General features: G+C 37.4%; 1 protein-coding gene across 1 annotated transcript in view; it reads right to left on the bottom strand.

Annotated features, from left to right (window-relative positions):
- The window catches only part of LOC117339764 (protein mono-ADP-ribosyltransferase PARP14-like), a 36,078-nt gene extending 21,717 nt beyond the window's left edge, over positions 1–14,361 (bottom strand). The window contains exons 1-5 of the mRNA XM_033901479.1: positions 12,132–14,361; positions 11,697–11,858; positions 9,109–9,336; positions 2,795–3,031; positions 667–2,391 (exon numbers count right to left, since the gene is read on the bottom strand). Of these exons, the coding sequence (XP_033757370.1) occupies positions 667–2,391; positions 2,795–3,031; positions 9,109–9,336; positions 11,697–11,858; positions 12,132–13,746 (3,967 nt within the window). The 5' untranslated portion in view covers positions 13,747–14,361. The remainder of the gene's footprint in view (positions 1–666; positions 2,392–2,794; positions 3,032–9,108; positions 9,337–11,696; positions 11,859–12,131) is intronic.
- Between the last annotated feature and the right edge of the window lie 7,659 nt (positions 14,362–22,020).

The following is a 22,020-nucleotide window of genomic DNA, read 5'->3' on the forward strand; positions in this document are numbered from 1 at the left end:
TGTGAGATGACTGGGTTGTGAGATGACTAGGTTGTGAGATGACTAGGTTGTGAGATGACTGGGATGTGAGATGACTGGGTTGTGAGATGACCGGGTTGTGAGATGACTAGATTGTGAGATGACTGGGTTGAGAGATGACTAGGATGTGAGATGACTAGGATGTGAGATGACTGGGTTGTGAGATGACTGGGTTGTGAGATGACTGGGTTGTGAGATGACTGGGTTGTGAGATGACTGGGTTGTGAGATTACTGGGTTGTGAGATGACTAGGTTGTGAGATGACTGGGTTGTGAGATGACTGGGTTGTGAGATGACTAGGTTGTGAGATGACTAGATTGTGAGATTACTGAGTTGTGAGATGACTAGGTTGTGAGATGACAAGGTTGTGAGATGACCGGGTTGTGAGATTACTAGATTGTGAGATGACCGGGTTGTGAGATGACTAGGATGTGAGATGACTAGGATGTGAGATGACTGGGTTGTGAGATGACTGGGTTGTGAGATGACTGGGTTGTGAGATGACTAGATTGTGAGATGACTAGGTTGTGGGATTACTGGGTTGTGAGATGACTAGATTGTGAGATGACCAGGTTGTGAGATGACTGGGTTGTGAGATGACTGGGTTGTGAGATGACTGGGTTGTGAGATTACTTCCTATGTACCTACCCGCCTCTACCACAGCCTTGGCCAGACCTGCATTGTGTTTCATCCCCGGATTGCCACAGGTCACCAGTGCTGCCACCTTCAACTTGGTTATGTCCCCTTGGAAAACTTTTAACTTCACACCTTCAACCTCACAGGAGGCCTTCTTAACTAGCTGTGACCTCCTCGACATCTGACCTTTGTGATCTCCAGAAGTCGGTTCCTTGTCCACATGAATGATACACTTATTAAAGGCTTCTAAAGATTTTAGTTCTTTTTTTCCATCCATTGATCCAAAGAAACGCTTGACACCAGGTTTTGAAGCCGTATGCTTTTCTTCATGAATTTCAGTTTTGACTAAGTCCTTAAAATTGTCCATAGCTTTTTTAACTGACTTTTTCTTCCCTCGTATTTCATAACCAGTTCGTTTTCCGCGACGACTTGGCTTAATACTAACATCAGGTTCTTGAATGTGTGCTAACTGTTCCGTCAGGTAAGACTTGATAAACTCCATTTTCTCATCAATAACATCAACAAATTCAACATGTATGCCATGATTTTCTTGGAAATTCTCTGTTGCCCTGGTTACCATGGTTACGACCTCTTTGAATACATCACTGGTGGCTGTAACGACTATTTTATGATCTTTTTTCTCCAATTCCAGGTGGAATTTCCAGGAAAACTGATCTTCAATATTTTGACAACAGTCCTTAAGATCTTGTGAGACACACCATTGTTTATATACCTCCTCCAAGGTAATTTCTTTCTCCATCAGATAATCTTCAATTAATCCTTTAACCTTTGAAAAATCTGTCGCATTTGTTCCCCAGATTTTAAGTTTGCCCTGCACGGTTTCCATGGCTACCATTTCCTTGACACTCTCTATCCGTCTGTTCAGTTCATCCATAACTTCCTGTTTGGACATCATTTCTAACTGTCCAGTATGAAGGTCAAATGTTTGGAATTCCATTGCTCCAGTCCTCTCCATTATTGTACACTTTGCCCTCAATATCTCATCCTGTCTGCCATTTAGAGTTATCTGCCCATTTCCTGTATCCATGGTAACAGACAATAAAGGAAAATCATTTTTTATCTTCTCCTGAACACCTAGCTTGACAAGCTGGCAGACCTTTGATGGATTTTCTTCCATGATTTCTGTCTTTTTCTCTTTTTCTTCCCTTACTCTCTCAATCATAACCTCGACCTTTGCACTTAAATCTGCGACTTCGTCTTTCCTACCTACTAAGATAACCTTGAAGTTTCCTTTGGGTAAAACAGTGGCTACATGTTCAGGGTTGTTGATGTGTAAATCTCTCAGCTCAGCCACGAAAGCATCCCACAGTTTTATGTCCTTGTCAGTTGTCAGAGTTTCAGAATCCAAGTTATCAGTAAACTTCCTGGTCACATGATCAATATCTTCCTGCCACCTGTCAACCAGTCCACTGTAATCCTTATCCTCAATGTCTAATGTACATTCAACCTCCGCTTTTACCTCATTGTCAGCATGACCCCACACCACTTGACCTTTCACCTCACAAAGGTCGGCCTCCAGACGTGTTTTATACACAGACGAACTGTGCACAAACTGCAGTATGACCTGTTCCATGTTTGGTAGCTGAATGGGGTCAGGGAGCTTTTGGGGGGCAGGGGCAGACCAGGCCGGGTCTCGCAGGGCGGGGTAGTACAAGGTCAGATGAACCTTATGATTAGAAACATTCAGGTGTGTCTTCTTACAGACGCGTCTGGCCACTACAACAGCAAAAACAGAATATTAATCACTACCAAATTATTAGTAATATATAAAGACTAAATCACTAAATAATCCACATATCATTTATAAGAAAAATACATGTATATTTTTAGTGCAGTCAAAAGCAAATTTAGTTTTTCAATTCCAATTAAAAAAATTTCAAACACCTGCCCTACTTAGGATTTTGTCCTGGCTGGTTTTCAAATAATTCTCTCTCAACAGACAAAAAGAGATTAGAATAGGTCACTTGATACTTTGTCGGAGGTGACCTAAAAAGAGAGATTTGTTTCTCAGATACAAAGTGATTGGGTCAGACAATGTGTCACTTACCATCAGGGTCTGATGTGACACTTACAATATGTACCATCAGGGTCTGATGGGACCTGGCAATGTGACACTTACCATCAGGATCGCTGTATGTAATGATACACATGTTAAACCTGTCAATCATCTCCACATCTTCAATGTCTCCCCCTCCACACCGACTCTCATTTGAGAAGAACATTTCCAGGGTGTCCTCCGTGTGGGACTTGGAAAGTCCCGTAACCTTGACACAGCCTGACTCAGCAACTCTAGATACTTTTAAAAGATATTTGTGTAACATCTTTTTCTCACAGGCTGTCTGTAGCTTTCCCAAATCTTGAAAAAAAATATAAAATAATGAAATAATAAAATAAATCAAATTCAAAAAAATTTTCACAACACTACAAATTGCCACATTGGCCTGAAGTATTATGCTATGTGCGATAGTATACTGTCCAACTGGCCTTATCGACCACCGGAATTAAAGAGGCTTGCCCGCAGAGAGATCAGAAAAATTGGCTAATAGAAAAAGATTTTTTACGCATGACAGATTGTTGGAATTGTTAAGTTTTTCATTTTATTTTCCTTATAAAATGCTGAAAAGTGATATTAAAACCTCATTTTTTAAATATTATTTATTTAATCGCAACCCGCAATAAGTCCCCGCTATGAAGTGGAGTCTAATTTGATTGACACATCAAAGAAACAAGCGCGTGCATAGTGCCGCACAGTGATAACTTCAAAGGCAGCGGCGATTTACAAAGAAGATTTGCCGTTATATTCCATACATTTCCCTCTCAGGTTGAGTTTTAAAACGTCTTTTAAATACATATTCTGTAATTGTTTTCAAGAAATAAAGTCGGAAAGCCTCTAATTTTGTCACATAGAAACGTGTACTGAAGTTTATTTAGTGATCGGAGATGTGCCGTTTACCGGTCCGTCTGCGGGTAAGCCTCTTTAAGCGACTCCCTCTCATATGTGACCATATTTACCCCGATATTATTTACTAAACTAGTTTTTATTGTCTCCCTTGGAAGGTCAAATAAGACAGGTTTGAGTGTATTTCATATAAATGACAAACTGCGCTAAAGATACTATACAGTATTTCATTAAGTATGATTAATTGAAAACATTTAAAGGCTGTTGTACATTACATATATATATTTCCAAAAGTTACATACTTTACACTCTCACCCTCAAATAGTTACATACTTTACACTATTACCGTCTCTATCAGTTACATACTTTACACTATTACCACCCTCCAATAGTTACATACTTTACACTATTACCACCCTCCAATAGTTACATACTTTACACTATTACCACTCTCCAATAGTTACATACTTTACACTATTACCACCCTCCAATAGTTCCATACTTTACACTATTACCATCGCTAACAGTTACATACTTTACACTATTACCACCCTCCAAAGTTACATACTTTACACTCTAACCGCCATCCAAAAGTTACATACTTTACACTATTACCAACCTCCAAAAGTTACATACTTACACTACCACCACCCTCCAAAAGTTACATACTTTACACTACCACCACCCTCCAATAGTTACATACTTTACACTATTACCACCCTCCAAAAGTTACATACTTTACACTATTACCACCCTCCAATAGTTACATACTTTACACTATCACCACCCTCCAATAGTTAACTACTTTACACTATTACCACCCTCCAATAGTAACATACTTTACACTATCACCACCCTCCAAACGTTACATACTTTACACTATTACCACCCTCCAAACGTTACATACTTTACACTATCACCACCCTCCAAACGTTACATACTTTACACTATTACCACCCTCCAATAGTTACATACTTTACACTATTACCACCCTCCAATAGTTAACTACTTTACACTATCACCACCCTCCAAAAGTTACATACTTTACACTATTACCACCCTCCAATAGTTACATACTTTACACTATTACCAACCACCAATATTTATATACTTTACGCTATTACCACCCTCCAATTGTTACATACTTTACACTATCACCACCCTCCAAACGTTACATACTTTACACTTTTACCACCTTCCAATAGTTAACTACTTTACACTATCACCACCCTCCAAAAGTTACATACTTTACACTATTACCACCCTCCAATAGTTACATACTTTACACTATTACCATCCTCCAAAAGTTACATACTTTACACTATTACCATCCTCCAAAAGTTACATACTTTACAATATTGGCACCCTCCAATAGTTAACTACTTTACACTATCACCAACCTCCAACAGTTACCTACTTTACACTATTACCAACCACCAAAAGTTACATACTTTACACTATTACCACTCTCCAAAAGTTACATACTTTACACTATTATCACCCTTCAAAAGTTACATACTTTACACTATTACCATCCTCCAAAAGTTACATACTTTACACTATTACCATCCTCCAAAAGTTACATACTTTACAATATTGGCACCCTCCAATAGTTACATACTTTACACTATTACCACCCTCCAACAGTTACATACTTTACACTATTACCACCCTCCAATAGTTACATACTTTACACTATTACCACCTTCCAATAGTTAACTACTTTACACTATTACCAACCACCAATAGTTACATACTTTACACTATCACCACCCTCCAAACGTTACATACTTTACACTTTTACCACCTTCCAATAGTTAACTACTTTACACTATCACCACCCTCCAAAAGTTACATACTTTACACTATTACCACCCTCCAATAGTTACATACTTTACACTATTACCAACCACCAATAGTTACATACATTACACTATTACCACCCTCCAATAGTTACATACTTTACACTATTGCCATCCTCCAATAGTTACATACTTTACACTATTACCACCCCTTCAAAAGTTACATACTTTACACTATTACCACCCTCCAAAAGTTACCTACTTTACACTATTACCACCCTCCAAAAGTTACATACTTTACACTATTACCACCCTCCAATAGTTACATACTTTACACTATTACCACCCTCCATTAGTTACATACTTTACACTATTACCATCCTCCAATAGTTACATACTTTACACTATTACCACCCCTTCAAAAGTTACATACTTTGCACTATTACCACCCTCCAATAGTTACATACTTTACATTATTACCACCCTCAAAACGTTACATACATTACACTATTACCACCCTCCAATAGTTACATACTTTACACTATTACCACCCTCCGATAGTTACATACTTTACACTATTACCACCCTCAAAACGTTACATACATTACACTATTACCACCCTCCAATAGTTACATACTTTACACTATTGCCATCCTCCAATAGTTACATACTTTACACTATTACCACCCCTTCAAAAGTTACATACTTTACACTATTACCACCCTCCAAAAGTTACATACTTTACACTATTACCACCCTCCAATAGTTACATACTTTACACTATTACCACCCTCCAATAGTTACATACTTTACACTATTACCATCCTCCAATAGTTACATACTTTACACTATTACCACCCTCCAAAAGTTACATACTTAACACTATTACCACCCTCCAATAGTTGCATACTTTACACTATTACCACCCTCCAACAGTTACCTACTTTACACTATTACCACCCTCCAATAGTTACATACTTTACACTATTACCATCCTCCAATAGTTACATACTTTACACTATTACCACCCTCCAAAAGTTACATACTTAACACTATTACCACCCTCCAATAGTTGCATACTTTACACTATTACCACCCTCCAACAGTTACCTACTTTACACTATTACCACCCTCCAAAAGTTACATACTTTACACTATTACCACCCTCAAAAGGTTACATACTTTACACTATTACCACCCTCCAACAGTTACATACTTTACACTATTACCACCCTCCAATAGTTACATACTTTACACTATTACCACCTTCCAATAGTTAACTACTTTACACTATTACCAACCACCAATAGTTACATACTTTACACTATCACCACCCTCCAAACGTTACATACTTTACACTTTTACCACCTTCCAATAGTTAACTACTTTACACTATCACCACCCTCCAAAAGTTACATACTTTACACTATTACACCCTCCAATTATACTACTTACACTATTACCACCCTCCAATAGTTACATACTTTACACTATTACCAACCACCAATAGTTACATACATTACACTATTACCACCCTCCAATAGTTACATACTTTACACTATTGCCATCCTCCAATAGTTACATACTTTACACTATACCACCCCTTCAAAAGTTACATACTTTACACTATTACCACCCTCCAAAAGTTACCTACTTTACACTATTACCACCCTCCAAAAGTTACATACTTTACACTATTACCACCCTCCAATAGTTACATACTTTACACTATTACCACCCTCCATTAGTTACATACTTTACACTATTACCATCCTCCAATAGTTACATACTTTACACTATTACCACCCCTTCAAAAGTTACATACTTTGCACTATTACCACCCTCCAATAGTTACATACTTTACATTATTACCACCCTCAAAACGTTACATACATTACACTATTACCACCCTCCAATAGTTACATACTTTACACTATTACCACCCTCCGATAGTTACATACTTTACACTATTACCACCCTCAAAACGTTACATACATTACACTATTACCACCCTCCAATAGTTACATACTTTACACTATTGCCATCCTCCAATAGTTACATACTTTACACTATTACCACCCCTTCAAAAGTTACATACTTTACACTATTACCACCCTCCAAAAGTTACATACTTTACACTATTACCACCCTCCAATAGTTACATACTTTACACTATTACCACCCTCCAATAGTTACATACTTTACACTATTACCATCCTCCAATAGTTACATACTTTACACTATTACCACCCTCCAAAAGTTACATACTTAACACTATTACCACCCTCCAATAGTTGCATACTTTACACTATTACCACCCTCCAACAGTTACCTACTTTACACTATTACCACCCTCCAAAAGTTACATACTTTACACTATTACCACCCTCCAATAGTTACATACTTTACACTATTACCACCCTCCAACAGTTACCTACTTTACACTATTACCAACCACCAAAAGTTACATACTTTACACTATTACCACCCTCCAAAAGTTACATACTTTACACTATTACAATCCTCCGTAAGTTACAAATATACTTTATACTATTACCGCCCTCCAAAAGTTACTTATTTTACACTATTACCACCCTCCAAAAGTTACATACTTTACACTATTACCACCCTCAAAAGGTTACATACTTTACACTATTACCACCCTCCAAAAGTTACATACTTTATACAATTACCATCCTCCGAAAGTTTAAATAAAAAAATAATTAATTGCATCTCAGAGAAGTTCTATAACATTAACTTCTTCTCTATTTTAATGTAACTTTAAGTCATTAAATGACCATTTTTAGGAATCTGTTATTATTTTCTTTCTCATTTGTTGGTATTAATAAGTTAAATGCATATTTTGTGAGAAGCTGTTATGAATGTTCAACATTCCGTTCACAAAACAGTATGACAAGGGAGAGAACTCCTACAGAGCCCCTCAGGTAAGTTTCCAAGCTGCAGCTTTCGACGACCGTACAGTATTTGACCTTTAACCACGCCTTTATGCATATCTCAAACCTTTTTTCTGGGAAGAAGGGCGATATATTTAACTAAAGCCTCTAAAAACTGTTGCTTATCTCACGGACCTACTGATGAAGTCTGATCTTCCATAATCAAAGATTCTGCTCCAGAAAATTTTAAAAGTCGTTCCATTTCTAAAAAAATAAATCTTTCATTCCTCTAGTGTTTTGGGTTTTTTTTCAACAAAAGTTTCCTCGTAAACAGGCAATATTTCTTCACGTGAATTTCTCGTGAAATTTTTCATGTGAAATTCATGCAGCTTTCGACGACCGTACAGTATTTGACCTTTAACCACGCCTTTATGCATATCTCAAACCTTTTTTCTGGGAAGAAGGGCGATATATTTAACTAAAGCCTCTAAAAACTGTTGCTTATCTCACGGACCTACTGATGAAGTCTGATCTTCCATAATCAAAGATTCTGCTCCAGAAAATTTTAAAAGTCGTTCCATTTCTAAAAAAATAAATCTTTCATTCCTCTAGTGTTTTGGGTTTTTTTTCAACAAAAGTTTCCTCGTAAACAGGCAATATTTCTTCACGTGAATTTCTCGTGAAATTTTTCATGTGAAATTCATGTGAATTTCACGTGAATTTCACTTTTGGCCCTTTTCACGTGAAAAATTTCACGTGAAATTCACGTTGAATTTCACGTGAAGGAATATTGCCTGTGTAGGGTCAAACATAGAATATTTGATATAGTAAATCATACCTATTTTGTCTTCAAATTTTACAATGGCACTTCCTGCTTGGAATACCATCACTTCCACCTCACCCGAACCACCTGTACGATTGACCAGAAAATCACCCAGTACATCCTCGTCAGTACTGGGACTGATATTTTCTATCAGGTAAGTGTTCTTCTCCAGGGTAACAACTTTCACAGACAATTTCTTTTCACCTACCACATGTTTGGACTTCTCCAAAACTCGGCTGATCACTGAAAACAATCAAAGTTCCATGTTTGGTCTCATTACATTATGGTTTAAAAAACAACTTTTTTTCTAGATTAAAAAGGAAAAAAAAAAAGATTATATACATGCATGTTATTGTAATTCATCTTCAATGAAATGAACAGAAAAGATTTACATCTAAAGATCCTTAAAAGTACAAGGAGACAAGGCAGTTCAGAAGGATATGTGTCTTCATTGACAACACCTTCCATGTCAATCTACCACTAATCCAAGTAGTAATGTTCTAAACAACACCTACCATGTCAATTTACCACTAATCCAAGTAGTAATGTTCTAAACAACACCTTCCATGTCAATCTACCACTAATCCAAGTAGTAGTGTTCTAAACACCTTCCATGTCAATCTACCACTAATCCAAGTATCACCTTCCATGTCAATCTACCACTAATCCAAGTAGTAATGTTCTAAACACCTTACATGCCAATCTACCACTAATCCAAGTAGTAATGTTCTAAACACCTTCCATGTCAATCTACCACTAATCCAAGTAGTAATGTTCTAAACAACACCTTCCATGTCAATCTACCACTAATCCAAGTAACAATGTTCTAAACACCTTCCATGTCAATCTACCACTAATCCAAGTAGTAATGTTCTAAACAACACCTTCCATGTCAATCTACCACTAATCCAAGTAACAATGTTCTAAACAACACCTTCCATGTCAATCTACCACTAATCCAAGTAGTAATGTTCTAAACAACACCTTCCATGTCAATCTACCACTAATCCAAGTAGTAATGTTCTAAACACCTTCCATGTCAATCTACCACTAATCCAAGTAGTAATGTTCTAAACAACACCTTCCATGTCAATCTACCACTAATCCAAGTAGTAATGTTCTAAACAACACCTTCCATGTCAATCTACCACTAATCCAAGTAGTAATGTTCTAAACAACACCTACCAAGTCAATCTACCACTAATCCAAGTAGTAATGTTCTAAACACCTTCCATGTCAATCTACCACTAATCCAAGTAGTAATGTTCTAAACAACACCTTCCATGTCAATCTACCACTAATCCAAGTAGTAATGTTCTAAACAACACCTTCCATGTCAATCTACATTTTGTACCACTAATCCAAGTAGTAATGTTCTAAACAACACCTTCCATGTCAATCTACCACTAATCCAAGTAACAATGTTCTAAACAACACCTTCCATGTCAATCTACCACTAATCCAAGTAACAATGTTCTAAACAACACCTTCCATGTCAATCTACCACTAATCCAAGTAGTAATGTTCTAAACAACACCTTCCATGTCAATCTACCACTAATCCAAGTAGTAGTGTTCTAAACACCTTCCATGTCAATCTACCACTAATCCAAGTATCACCTTCCATGTCAATCTATCACTAATCCAAGTAGTAATGTTCTAAACATCTTCCATGCCAATCTACCACTAATCCAAGTAGTAGTGTTCTAAACACCTTCCATGTCAATCTACCACTAATCCAAGTAGTAATGTTCTAAACACCTTCCATGTCAATCTACCACTAATCCAAGTAGTAATGTTCTAAACAACACCTTCCATGGCAATCTACCACTAATCCAAGTAGTAATGTTCTAAACACCTTCCATGTCAATCTACCACTAATCCAAGTAGTAATGTTCTAAACAACACCTACCATGTCAATCTACCACTAATCCAAGTAGTAATGTTCTAAACAACACCTTCCATGTCAATCTACCACTAATCCAAGTAGTAATGTTCTAAACAACACCTTCCATGTCAATCTACCACTAATCCAAGTAGTAATGTTCTAAACAACACCTTCCATGTCAATCTACATTTTGTACCACTAATCCAAGTAGTAATGTTCTAAACAACACCTACCATGTCAATCTACCACTAATCCAAGTAGTAATGTTCTAAACAACACCTTCCATGTCAATCTACCACTAATCCAAGTAGTAATGTTCTAAACAACACCTACCATGTCAATCTACCACTAATCCAAGTAGTAATGTTCTAAACAACACCTTCCATGTCAATCTACCACTAATCCAAGTAGTAATGTTCTAAATCATTTCCCACTGAAATCCTGATTAAACTTTCCCAATCACTGTAAGGTCTAAAAATTAAAAAAGGAAAAAAAAAGGGAAAAAAAAATATGTTTTTCCGCAAATCCTACTTACTCTAAATTTTTCTGCCTACCCTGAAGTTGTTTTGGTCATTTTCAAGGAAGAATTATTAAAGTCAAGAATCTTTTGTCTATATAACCATACTAAAATCTTTTTTTCTAATTTAGCAATGGTAACATTGTTCCCAGTTTCCAGATTATTTAAACTTGACCTTTGGATGTGACCTTGACCTTACTTTTACTGTCCTCAAAGGTGATGATGGCCTCTAGTCTTTCCTCACTGTAGTCCATCTGGTCAATAACACCCCCTCCAGACCGTTTCTCATTCTCAAAGTAATTCTCCACGGTATCTTCGCTGATAATAGTCGTGAAGGTCACATGGATGGCCTGTTGTTTCTCTGAAAGAGATAATTTCTAATTACTGTGAAAGCTATATAAACAAATATCACATTTAGTCATTAATTTTGGGGTTTTCTTCTCTCAAATATTTTTTTTCATATTTTTTTTTTTCAATTTTTATTTCGTTTTTTTTTTTTTTTTGCATTTTTTGTTATATCTAAAAATCTAAAACTATGAGGAAACGTGTTAAGCAGGAATAGAATTAAATAGGAGGCACTAGCTGACTGTAATTATTGGCTTGGAAAGAATAGATAAAAAAAACCACTACAAACCATTGTCTTCAGCCTGTTCAGTGGAACTCTCCTGCTGTACTTCCTCTACGGGTGCTTGCCGCTGGGTATGTACAGGTCCACTCCCTGCCCCATGAGGTGGGTTACTAGCTTGGGGTTTTACTGGTCTCCTTGGGTTGTCATACTGCTGAGGGACTGATCTCATGGCTCCCTCTGGTGGGACATTCTGAGAACTAGCTGTTTCAGTCTTTAGACGATGTTCATAGTCATAATTTTGTGGCTGGTTTGGTCCCCAGGCCTGTGGAACAGTCTGCCATCGATATGGCCACATTTGACCTTGATGACCTTCATAACCTTGACCTTGGTAGTCCTGAGTTCGGTAATCTTGGCCTTCATAACCCTGACCATGATAACCTTGACCTTTATAACTTTGACCTTGACTGTGAGAGCCATGGCTTTGATAATCATGGTCTTGGTAACTTTGACCTTGAAATGTTTGACCTTCATCACTATGAGAAGGACTAGCCCTGTACTGTTCAGTTGGATAAAAATATCGTTGATCAAACAGAAACCTGGCAGGAGCTGACATCCTAGGAAACTGGTTGTAGCCAAGATATGTTGTTGGACCATGTTGTGTGGGTGGGCCATGTTGTGTGGGTGGACCGTGTTGTGAGGGTGGACCCTGTTGTGAGGGTGGACCGTGTTGTGAGGGTGGACCATGATGGGAGGGTGGACCATGTTGTGAGGGTGGACCGTGTTGTGATGTTGGGCCATGTTGTGTGGGTGGGCCGTGTTGTGAGGGTGGGCCGTGTTGTGTGGGTGGGCCATGTTGTAAGGGTGGATCCTGTTGTGAGGGTGGACCATGTTGTGAGGGTGGGCCGTGTTGTGTGGGTGGGCCATGTTGTAAGGGTGGATCCTGTTGTGAGGGTGGACCATGTTGTGAGGGTGGGCCGTGTTGTGTGGTTGGGCCATGTTGTAAGGGTGGATCCTGTTGTGAGGGTGGACCATGTTGTGAGGGTGGACCCTCTTGTAAGGGTTGACCATGTTGTGAGGGTGGACCCTCTTGTAAGGGTTGACTGTGTGGTATGGAAAGACACTGTTGTGACAATGGGCCCTGTTGTGAGGGTGGGCCATGTTGTGAGGGTGGACCATGTTGTGTGGGTGGACCATGTTGTGTGGGTGGGCCGTGTTGTGATGTTGGGCCGTGTTGTGAGGGTGGACCCTGTTGTGAGGGTGGACCCTGTTGTGAGGGTGGGCCATGTTGTGAGGGTTGACCCTGTTGTGAGGGTGGGCCATATTGTGAGGGTTGACCCTGTTGTAAGGGTGGGCCATATTGTGAGGGTGGGTCGTGTTGTGAGGGTGGACCGTGTTGTGAGGGTGGACCCTGTTGTGAGGGTGGGCCATGTTGTGAGGGTTGGACCCTGTTGTGAGGGTGGGCCATATTGTGAGGGTGGACCCTGTTGTGAGGGTGGGCCATATTGTGAGGGTTGACCATGTTGTGAGGGTGGGCCGTGTTGTGAGGGTTGACCCTGTTGTGAGGGTGGGCCGTGTTGTGAAGGTTGACCCTGTTGTGAGGGTGGACCGTGTTGTGAGGGTGGACCCTGTTGTGAGGGTGGGCCATATTGTGAGGATATAACAGGTTGTGAGGCTCGACCATGTTGTGTGGGAAAACTTTGTGTTGGTGGATCTGGATGTGAATGCTGTGGTAATGGTGCTTCCTGGTAGGGATACCATTGATGTCCCTCTTGTATTATCTGATAAACACCTTCTCTTCCTTTCATGGGTGGAGGCTTCCAACTGTCTGTCTGTGACACTGGTATTGAACTTTGGGTAAGTTGAACCTCGGGAGAAGCCTGCTGGATAGGTCCATGGTGACCATGAAGCTGACCTATATTCTGACCCTGGAACTGACCTTGAAAGTGACCTTGTGGATAATTCACAGCCTCTGCCTGTGGATTGTTCTGATGCCACTGACCCAGTCTACCTTGTGGTTTAAAGTATTGGTGTTCCACTGACTGACCTTGTAGATGACCTTGACCTTGGTGGTGAGAGTATGGGTAACCTTGGCCCTGGTAAGCTGATGTGTAGGCTAAAGAAGATGATGGATGTCCAGACTGGAATGAAGGATTAGGGGATGCAGTATCTCTATGGAAACTACTTATAGGAGGAGTTCCTGTACTCTCTGGCCTCTGATCACCATGGAAACCACTCACAGGAGGAGTTCCTGTATTCTCCGGCCTCTGATCCATCCTTTAAAATAAGTCCATTCAATATCCTATAATAAATGAAAAAAAAAATCATTAATAATACCAAGACATTTCTTCCCTCCCTCGGGGCCTTTCAAAGACCAAAATCATCTCCTCCCCTACCACAGGGCCCGTCAAAGACTACAGACATTTCCTTCCCTCCCTCATGACCCATCAAAGACTACAGACATTTCCTTCCCCTCCCTCATGACCCATCAAAGACTACAGACAAATCAAATCAAAATAGTGTTTAAATACAGCAAAACATGTCAAAATATATAAACATGACAATTAGAAGTAAATTATTTAATTATGAACTGAATGTCGCTACTGCATACATATGTTTGTCAAAACGGAAGTAAACATGTCGCGAGTTATTTTTAGATCCACGTCATCTATTGTTCGTTGTATGACATATAAATTTCTCAGTACATTTCTAAAATTTCAAAAGAAACTGTATAAATATACTTCCTGTATTTTAATGTACAGTTATGGCTTTGTTCTGAAGACCTATAGCAGTGCAGGGTACTTGTATACATGTTTCAGGGGCGTAACATCTCACTTATAAATAGCGATTTATTTCCTGTTGTAACGAATGTAATTACTATCACGATCCACACGATTACATACGTACATGTATATATGTCATTATCCCTGTATTGTTATTGAATTACCCTAAAGAATTAACACAATAGAATGTACCGCATGCCTGTACCTAGATCATCTGTAGCTCTAGCCCGAGTTTGCCCTGACACCACTTACCTGCCACTACGCCTTGACGGAGAGAAAACTCGCTGTAGATCTGCGAATATAGCTTATCCCGTTACGTCTAGCGTTGACATAACATTGTCAGGTTTCTTCTTGAGGTATTATTGTGGCCAAAGTCCTGTCCTTAAATGATAAACCGCTTCACCGCTTCATCAAATGAAAACGGATTTTCCTACTTTCGTTTTGTTTAAACTATGGACATTGCGAATGAATTTGTCAGGATTGTTTTCATTCGGAAACTCTCTGATTTTACCCATTGTAATGTACATGTAATGAACGATAACGATGTTTTTGTCCTCACATTTTTTTTTTTAATTATTATTCATTTATTTTAATTTTTCTCCTCACAGAATTCTGGAATAAACAACATTTCAGGAATTGATCAATATTTTGTCAATTTTATCTAAGAGCTTTCTTTCTATACAAGGTACCGTAAGATATGTGTCCGAGTCAGTGGTGAATGTGTGTATTTGGATGCATAGTTAAAACACTTAACACAAAGTCGTAATTAACGCACTTTTTGCCTTGAGCCCAAAATGTAATAAATAAATCATGTTAATATAAAAAATTAAAGCTATGCTTTTTACCCGTCAAAGACATCTAGATCTTGGAAGGATTTTTTTTTAATACTACTGTTACAAGTCGTCTGCTACACGTGCTATAGAATTATTGAATACTCATAATTCTACAGAGTTGACTTTGGTGGGTAAATACATTACTGAAGCAAACAAACGTAGAAGCATATGATTCGGATCATATGAAATGTTTATTTTGACCTTTTACTAGTTATCAAGTACATTTTATGAAGAATGAGGTGTGAATTGGCACGGTTTACGGAAATGTGGACATATTTTAAAAGTTTTCAGCTCAAAAATCTTTAATTGATTCTAGAACAGACATGCTATTTTTAATAGTTTACTTCTTCTTTAGTACATGAATCAGCAAATTAAAATCCAATGAAATTTATATGAGAGTACAATTTATGTCCGTTTAGGCTAATTGTTATGCACTCATCATTTTCCCTTTGAAGTAAGCTCAAATGTATGGGGCGCGGTTTTACTATTTATTCCCATTTGGTGATATCACCTATTCAGATAAGTGATATCACCTAGTATCACCCATTCGAATAGGTGATATCACTCATTCGAATAGGTGATATCACTTATAGAAACGAATAGGTGATATCACCAATTCGAATAGGTGATATCACTTAATGGAACGAATAGGTGATATCACTTACAAAATTTCATATCTGATATCACCTATTCGAATAAGTGATATCACTTTAGAATCAATACAAACGACTGCTCCCAAATAACAGTAGATGTTGGATTTTTTTTTTTTAAATAAAACGTTTCAATTAATATGCATATATCTACAAAAAAAAACAGTCTCTCGATGGAGCAAATGAATGTTCACCATTCCTCATTCCCACTTTCATGTTTATCTGGTCTACAAGTGCTGTCAACGTTGATTCCACATCATTGTAGTTGTTTGCGCTCAAATGACCTCTTATTAAACGAAGCGACCGCAATGAGTGCTGCAAGTCGCACAAAATCTTGGTGGTGTCAACATCGTTAGTATGACAACAAAGTTGTGCAAGGATAATAACGTCTTGCACATTCTTCAGAATGTCGTCCTTGGCTCGATTTTCCATTTTGAATGCCTATAGTTATCCCTAACATTCACTGCGACGTGTTACACATGATGGAATTGGGGAGCATACATTTTTCAAAGAGGTATGGCGCATATTGGCCTGTTTCGACCTAATGGTGACCGTTTTCAAAATCAAAAAATTATTGTTAAAAACTTAGTTTTTGAATACAAACTTTAAATTTATAACATATAAAATTTCTTATTTGCGAAAACATTGCAATTGATATTTCAAACAACTAAAATCCTATTCTTAAAAAGTGCATGGTCCTCCGATGCGCTGGTATCGAAAAATTGAAAAAACGTAGTTGATAGAATATTTTATTTTCGCAATTACCAGACTGACTATAATTCATAACATGAGCATCGTATTCTTATAAGGCAGTATAGCTCATATGGTAGAGCCATCGCTTAGCAACCAGAAGGTTCTGAATCACCAAGATGTATCTTATTCATATTTTGTTATGTTTAAAAACTATACCATTTAATTTTTCTTGGTCATATTTGAAAGATTTTTTTTTTTAAAGATTAAATGCATATTCAATATAAAATATTTAGTTTTAAGTTAGTTAATTTTCACTTGGATAAAAAAAGTGAAATCATAACCGATTTGCTCCTTACCATTCAAAGTAAAATGTAAATGAACTGCAGCGTTAACCACAGGCATACATGAATGAGTAGTGTAAACGTTCTGTTTAATTTAGCATGTCAATTTAACTTGATTTCCTATGGTATTGATTGACTACATACATGTAATCCGTTCACAACACACAGTGCGCCAATGGACCATGACGATCTATTTTGGTAGTGTGGGAATCACTGGGGTCACATAATATTTTACCTGTATTTTTAGCCCAGACTATCGCTGTCGGTGGCCTAGGTCAGGATAAGTGGAAAACGACCATACCTCTTTTATAAGTAATATCACCTATTCGAATAGGTGATATCACTTAATGAAACGAATAGGTGATATCACTTAATGAAACGAATAGGTGAAATCACTTAATGAAACGAATAGGTGATATCACCAATTCGAATAGGTGATATCACTAATAAAATTTCATAAGTGATATCGCCTATTCGTATAGGTGATATCACCTATTCGAATAGGTGATATCACTTAAGAATATTTTTTAGTGATATCACCTATTCCAATTGGTGATATCACCTATTCGAATGAGTGATATCACCTACTAGTATTCGAATAAAAATGAATTGGTGACATCACCTATTCGAATAGGTGATATCACTGATTGAATAGGTGAAAACGGCGCCCCATACAAATGCAGCTATTTTTACGGGATATCATTGGTTACGTCCCCTTATAGCGTATATCGAGCCGAATGCGAGACTTATCGATTTATAGATACGTACACAGGGACCCGATAATTTGTTACAGTCTATGCGTATTTGGACCTTCCCTAGTGTACGCTTTATGACCGCCGGTGATGTTATTTACCGAATATTGATCATTGATTATTAAACACACACATAGTACTATAATTATTGGATTTTTCTATAAAAAAAAAAGAAAGAAAGAAAGAAAAAGAAAAAAAGAATTGTAGGCTTTTCCACATTTTGACGCTTAAATGAAATCTTGATCATTGTTACTCCACACAATATGCCAAATAATTCCAAAACAATTTTGGAGTACTGGAACTAAAAGGAGACGTGTCACTTCCGTAAAATATTGACATAGATAAAAATGTGTCTGAATATTTGATAATTTTTGCCTTAAATATTATGTTACAAATTCATTGTGCAATATTTACCTACATAATTGAGCTCATAATTTGCAGCAAATTGTACCTTTGAGAATATAAGATCACTTGGCAGGATACGACAAACGTTATTAATATAAGTTGATATAATGTTGTTATTTAAATAAAGTTTACATTTTACAATCTTGTATGCAGACAAATGATTTCATATTCTTAGGTGTACGGTTTACTGCAAATTATCACAGGAACTTCGAGCTACAAAACTATAGTCTATTTTTGAAAGGGTTATTTGTAGATCATTATAAACATTTGCTCCAACTCATGTATAAGCATGTATGTGTTAATATCTCCATTAATCTGGCATAGTTAACGGACGTACTAACGACAGGAACTGTTTTAATCTAATAACCAAATGGACAGGATTGTGAATAGCCTAACCCCATCAAAACAACAGAAGTGTACGAGGTCATTACCACAAGTTTTCTTTATGGTTCCGAGTTTTTGCATAAAAATACTGAAATGACCAGCAGGGCTTAAACGTTCTACAACACTCAAATGTAAAAAGAATTCAATAATTCCGAAAATTCACCAGATCCTATATGTGTGAATCCATGCTTGGTCTTCCTTGTCTGCCGTCTGAAATTGAAAAAAGGAAGCGGAACTTCCTTTCTACGCTCATTCACCTGGGATCAGATACTCTTTCCAAACAGCTTTCTGCGAAGATTATATCAGTACATTCAAGAGCCACACAATAACCAGCTTGGATTTATATCCGATATTTGGTCTATCTCATGTAAGTGTACATAACACATATGTACTTCCGGTCAAAAGTGGTATGGAAACGGACTGTACATTACACGATTAATTCAATGGAGGGCGCTCTCTTGAATGAAAGACTTGATGACGATCTTGACTTTATGGACTCGATGACGATCTTGACTTGATGGACTTGATGACGATCTTGACTTTATGGACTCGATGACGATCTTGACTTGATGGACTTGATGACGATCTTGACTTTATGGACTCGATGACGATCTTGACTTGATGGACTCGATGACGATCTTGACTTGATGGACTTGATGACGATCTTGACTTTATGCGATGTAAAGACATTCATAGTACATACACGTGTCCATACATTCTGTGGAAAATACTGAAAACTGTGAAAGACCTCAAAATTGTCAAGTTTATATGTAAACTGGTGGCATGTTCCCCTCAGCGGATAGAGAAACAGTAGAAATGATGTAAAGTATTGTATATAAATACTATTTTACACTATGTCACTGTTTTTTTCCCCCTGGGTACTCCGGCTTTCCTCCACCTCCAAACCAGGCACGTCCTTAAATAACCATGGCTGTTAAATATGACGTTAAGCAAAATAAAACGAACCAAACTGTTTGTCGAGCTACACCTGACTTTCGTGTTGTGTATATGACACTGATGGTATACCATTAATTGTCTATCTTGACAATCTGTAACACGAGGACTATTGAAGGACTCTTCTCGACAAAATTCTTCCAGAAGGAATATTACAAAGTATAGATGAATACCAGGAATTTCTTTTTGACAGTGCCAAATACATAAGAAGTGCTGTTTTCGTGGTCTTATAAAATGATTAATCTATCATGACTTTGACATTTTATACCGCACCGCTGTCCCAACAAAAGTAAAATTAATTCAACTCGTATGTATTATTCGGGGAAGATCTGCATGAAAGAAATATTAATGTTAATAATTTGATTTGATGTAAATACATAATAAAATGTAGCTACATTGTGTTTCTTTTAGTACATCATTGTACTCAAGCATTTCCCTTCTATAAAGCTCTTAACAGAGGAATATATGATTTGTTTGTTTGATTGATTGATTGATTGATTGATTGATTGATTTTATTGATTGTGAGTGTGTATTTACCATCTATCACACAGATTGCGATCATAACCTAGTGTTTTTATGCTTGTTTATTGAAAGAATTGCATTAAAATCATAATCGTCAATATCAGATGGATGCTAATCTGTAATACATTTACGCATATATAATCTGCGACTTAGTGCAACGCCTTGTCCTAACGTAGATTTGCATGACGTAGATAAGTCACCTTTAAAGAGGCATTCCTTCGTTTGAATTAAGTTTAGGTCGTCAAAATTAAACTTACTGGAACATATGCATTTTTCTCCAAGTAGTAAAACTTATAATCATTACACCGATTTAACAGTGTCATTATTTAATGACATTTGGGTATTTTTTTTAGATTTATCTATTTTTGTACTACTGTGTATGTACAGGCTCTGTATTTATCATATGTATATGTGTATGCAGTTGTACTGTATGCTATATTTATACATGTATATATATATTTACATTCTGTGTTGCATTTGCCTATATGTCGTTAGTTAACCAAATTGTATTCAATGAGACTGTATACTACAATTTACAGTGATTCGGTCAGATGTAGGGAATACAGCCTCAGGTGTTGCTAGGTTCAAAACAATGGTCCCGAGTTACATTCGGCCTAGAGAGCTTTCTAATGCTAGCATTTATCTACATAAACCACCACAAAGAAATAAAGCAACGCAAGTTATGAGAGTAAAATTTAATAGTAGAAAAAATGGAGTCGACCGACTCGACACAAAATTACTAGGCCTATAACCTCTATTCCTGATCTATAGGAAGTAATCAAATTGTCACTGTCGTCACACAGGGGCTCGTTGTCGAATTGTCAGAAATGCTAGACACGACAACATTGAAAGTCCAGCATTTATAAAAAAAAATCTTGCGAAAAATCGGCAGTATCGACATGGTTTCTGGTTGTGTATGCATACTGAATTATAGTTATGTGGTTATTCACTGATGTCAAGGCCTACCTTACTCCAAAATCGAGCCCCTGTGAAGTTGAACATCGTCTGCTAAGTTAGCGACACTGATGCGACCGGTTAGACTGGATTCTGTTTCGAACGAAATATCCTTGGAATCGTTTTCACCTACTGTCAAGACTACTTTCATTTAGAATTTAAGAGATGATATTCCTCTGAAAATAACGTAAATCCAGTCGATAGAAATATAAGTGTTTCCGAGGAATCGAGTCTGTCCCTGTGCAATACCCGTCCAACGCCGCATCACTTCTAAATGGTAACAGTTCATCATTGCGCCGAAAAACGGCTTTATTTTTAAACAATCAGAAATTATGCAATTGTGAACAATTTGAAGATATCTACAAACGTTTATAAAATATAATATAAAGCCAAATTTGTGCAAAAAAGATTTCATGTGATTGTTATTAATAACGACATGAGGGACTATATTATTCCGTCTGGAAATTTCGGCTGTTCCGGTATTTGAACTTGATGACGTCAGTGATAGGGGAAGCGGCAAATTTAAACGCGTCTTAAGCTACAGTAAATAAGATATAATTATGAATGTAAATATCGCATTGAACTGTTACCAAATGGTAGTATACAGTCGATATGAATACAATTTGGGATGACAGATAAATATTTCATGTCGCCCTAACGGGCGACATTATATTTATCTGTCACCCA

Source organism: Pecten maximus, chromosome 12 (genome assembly GCF_902652985.1).
Source record: "Pecten maximus chromosome 12, xPecMax1.1, whole genome shotgun sequence".
Lineage (NCBI taxonomy): Eukaryota > Metazoa > Mollusca > Bivalvia > Pectinida > Pectinidae > Pecten > Pecten maximus.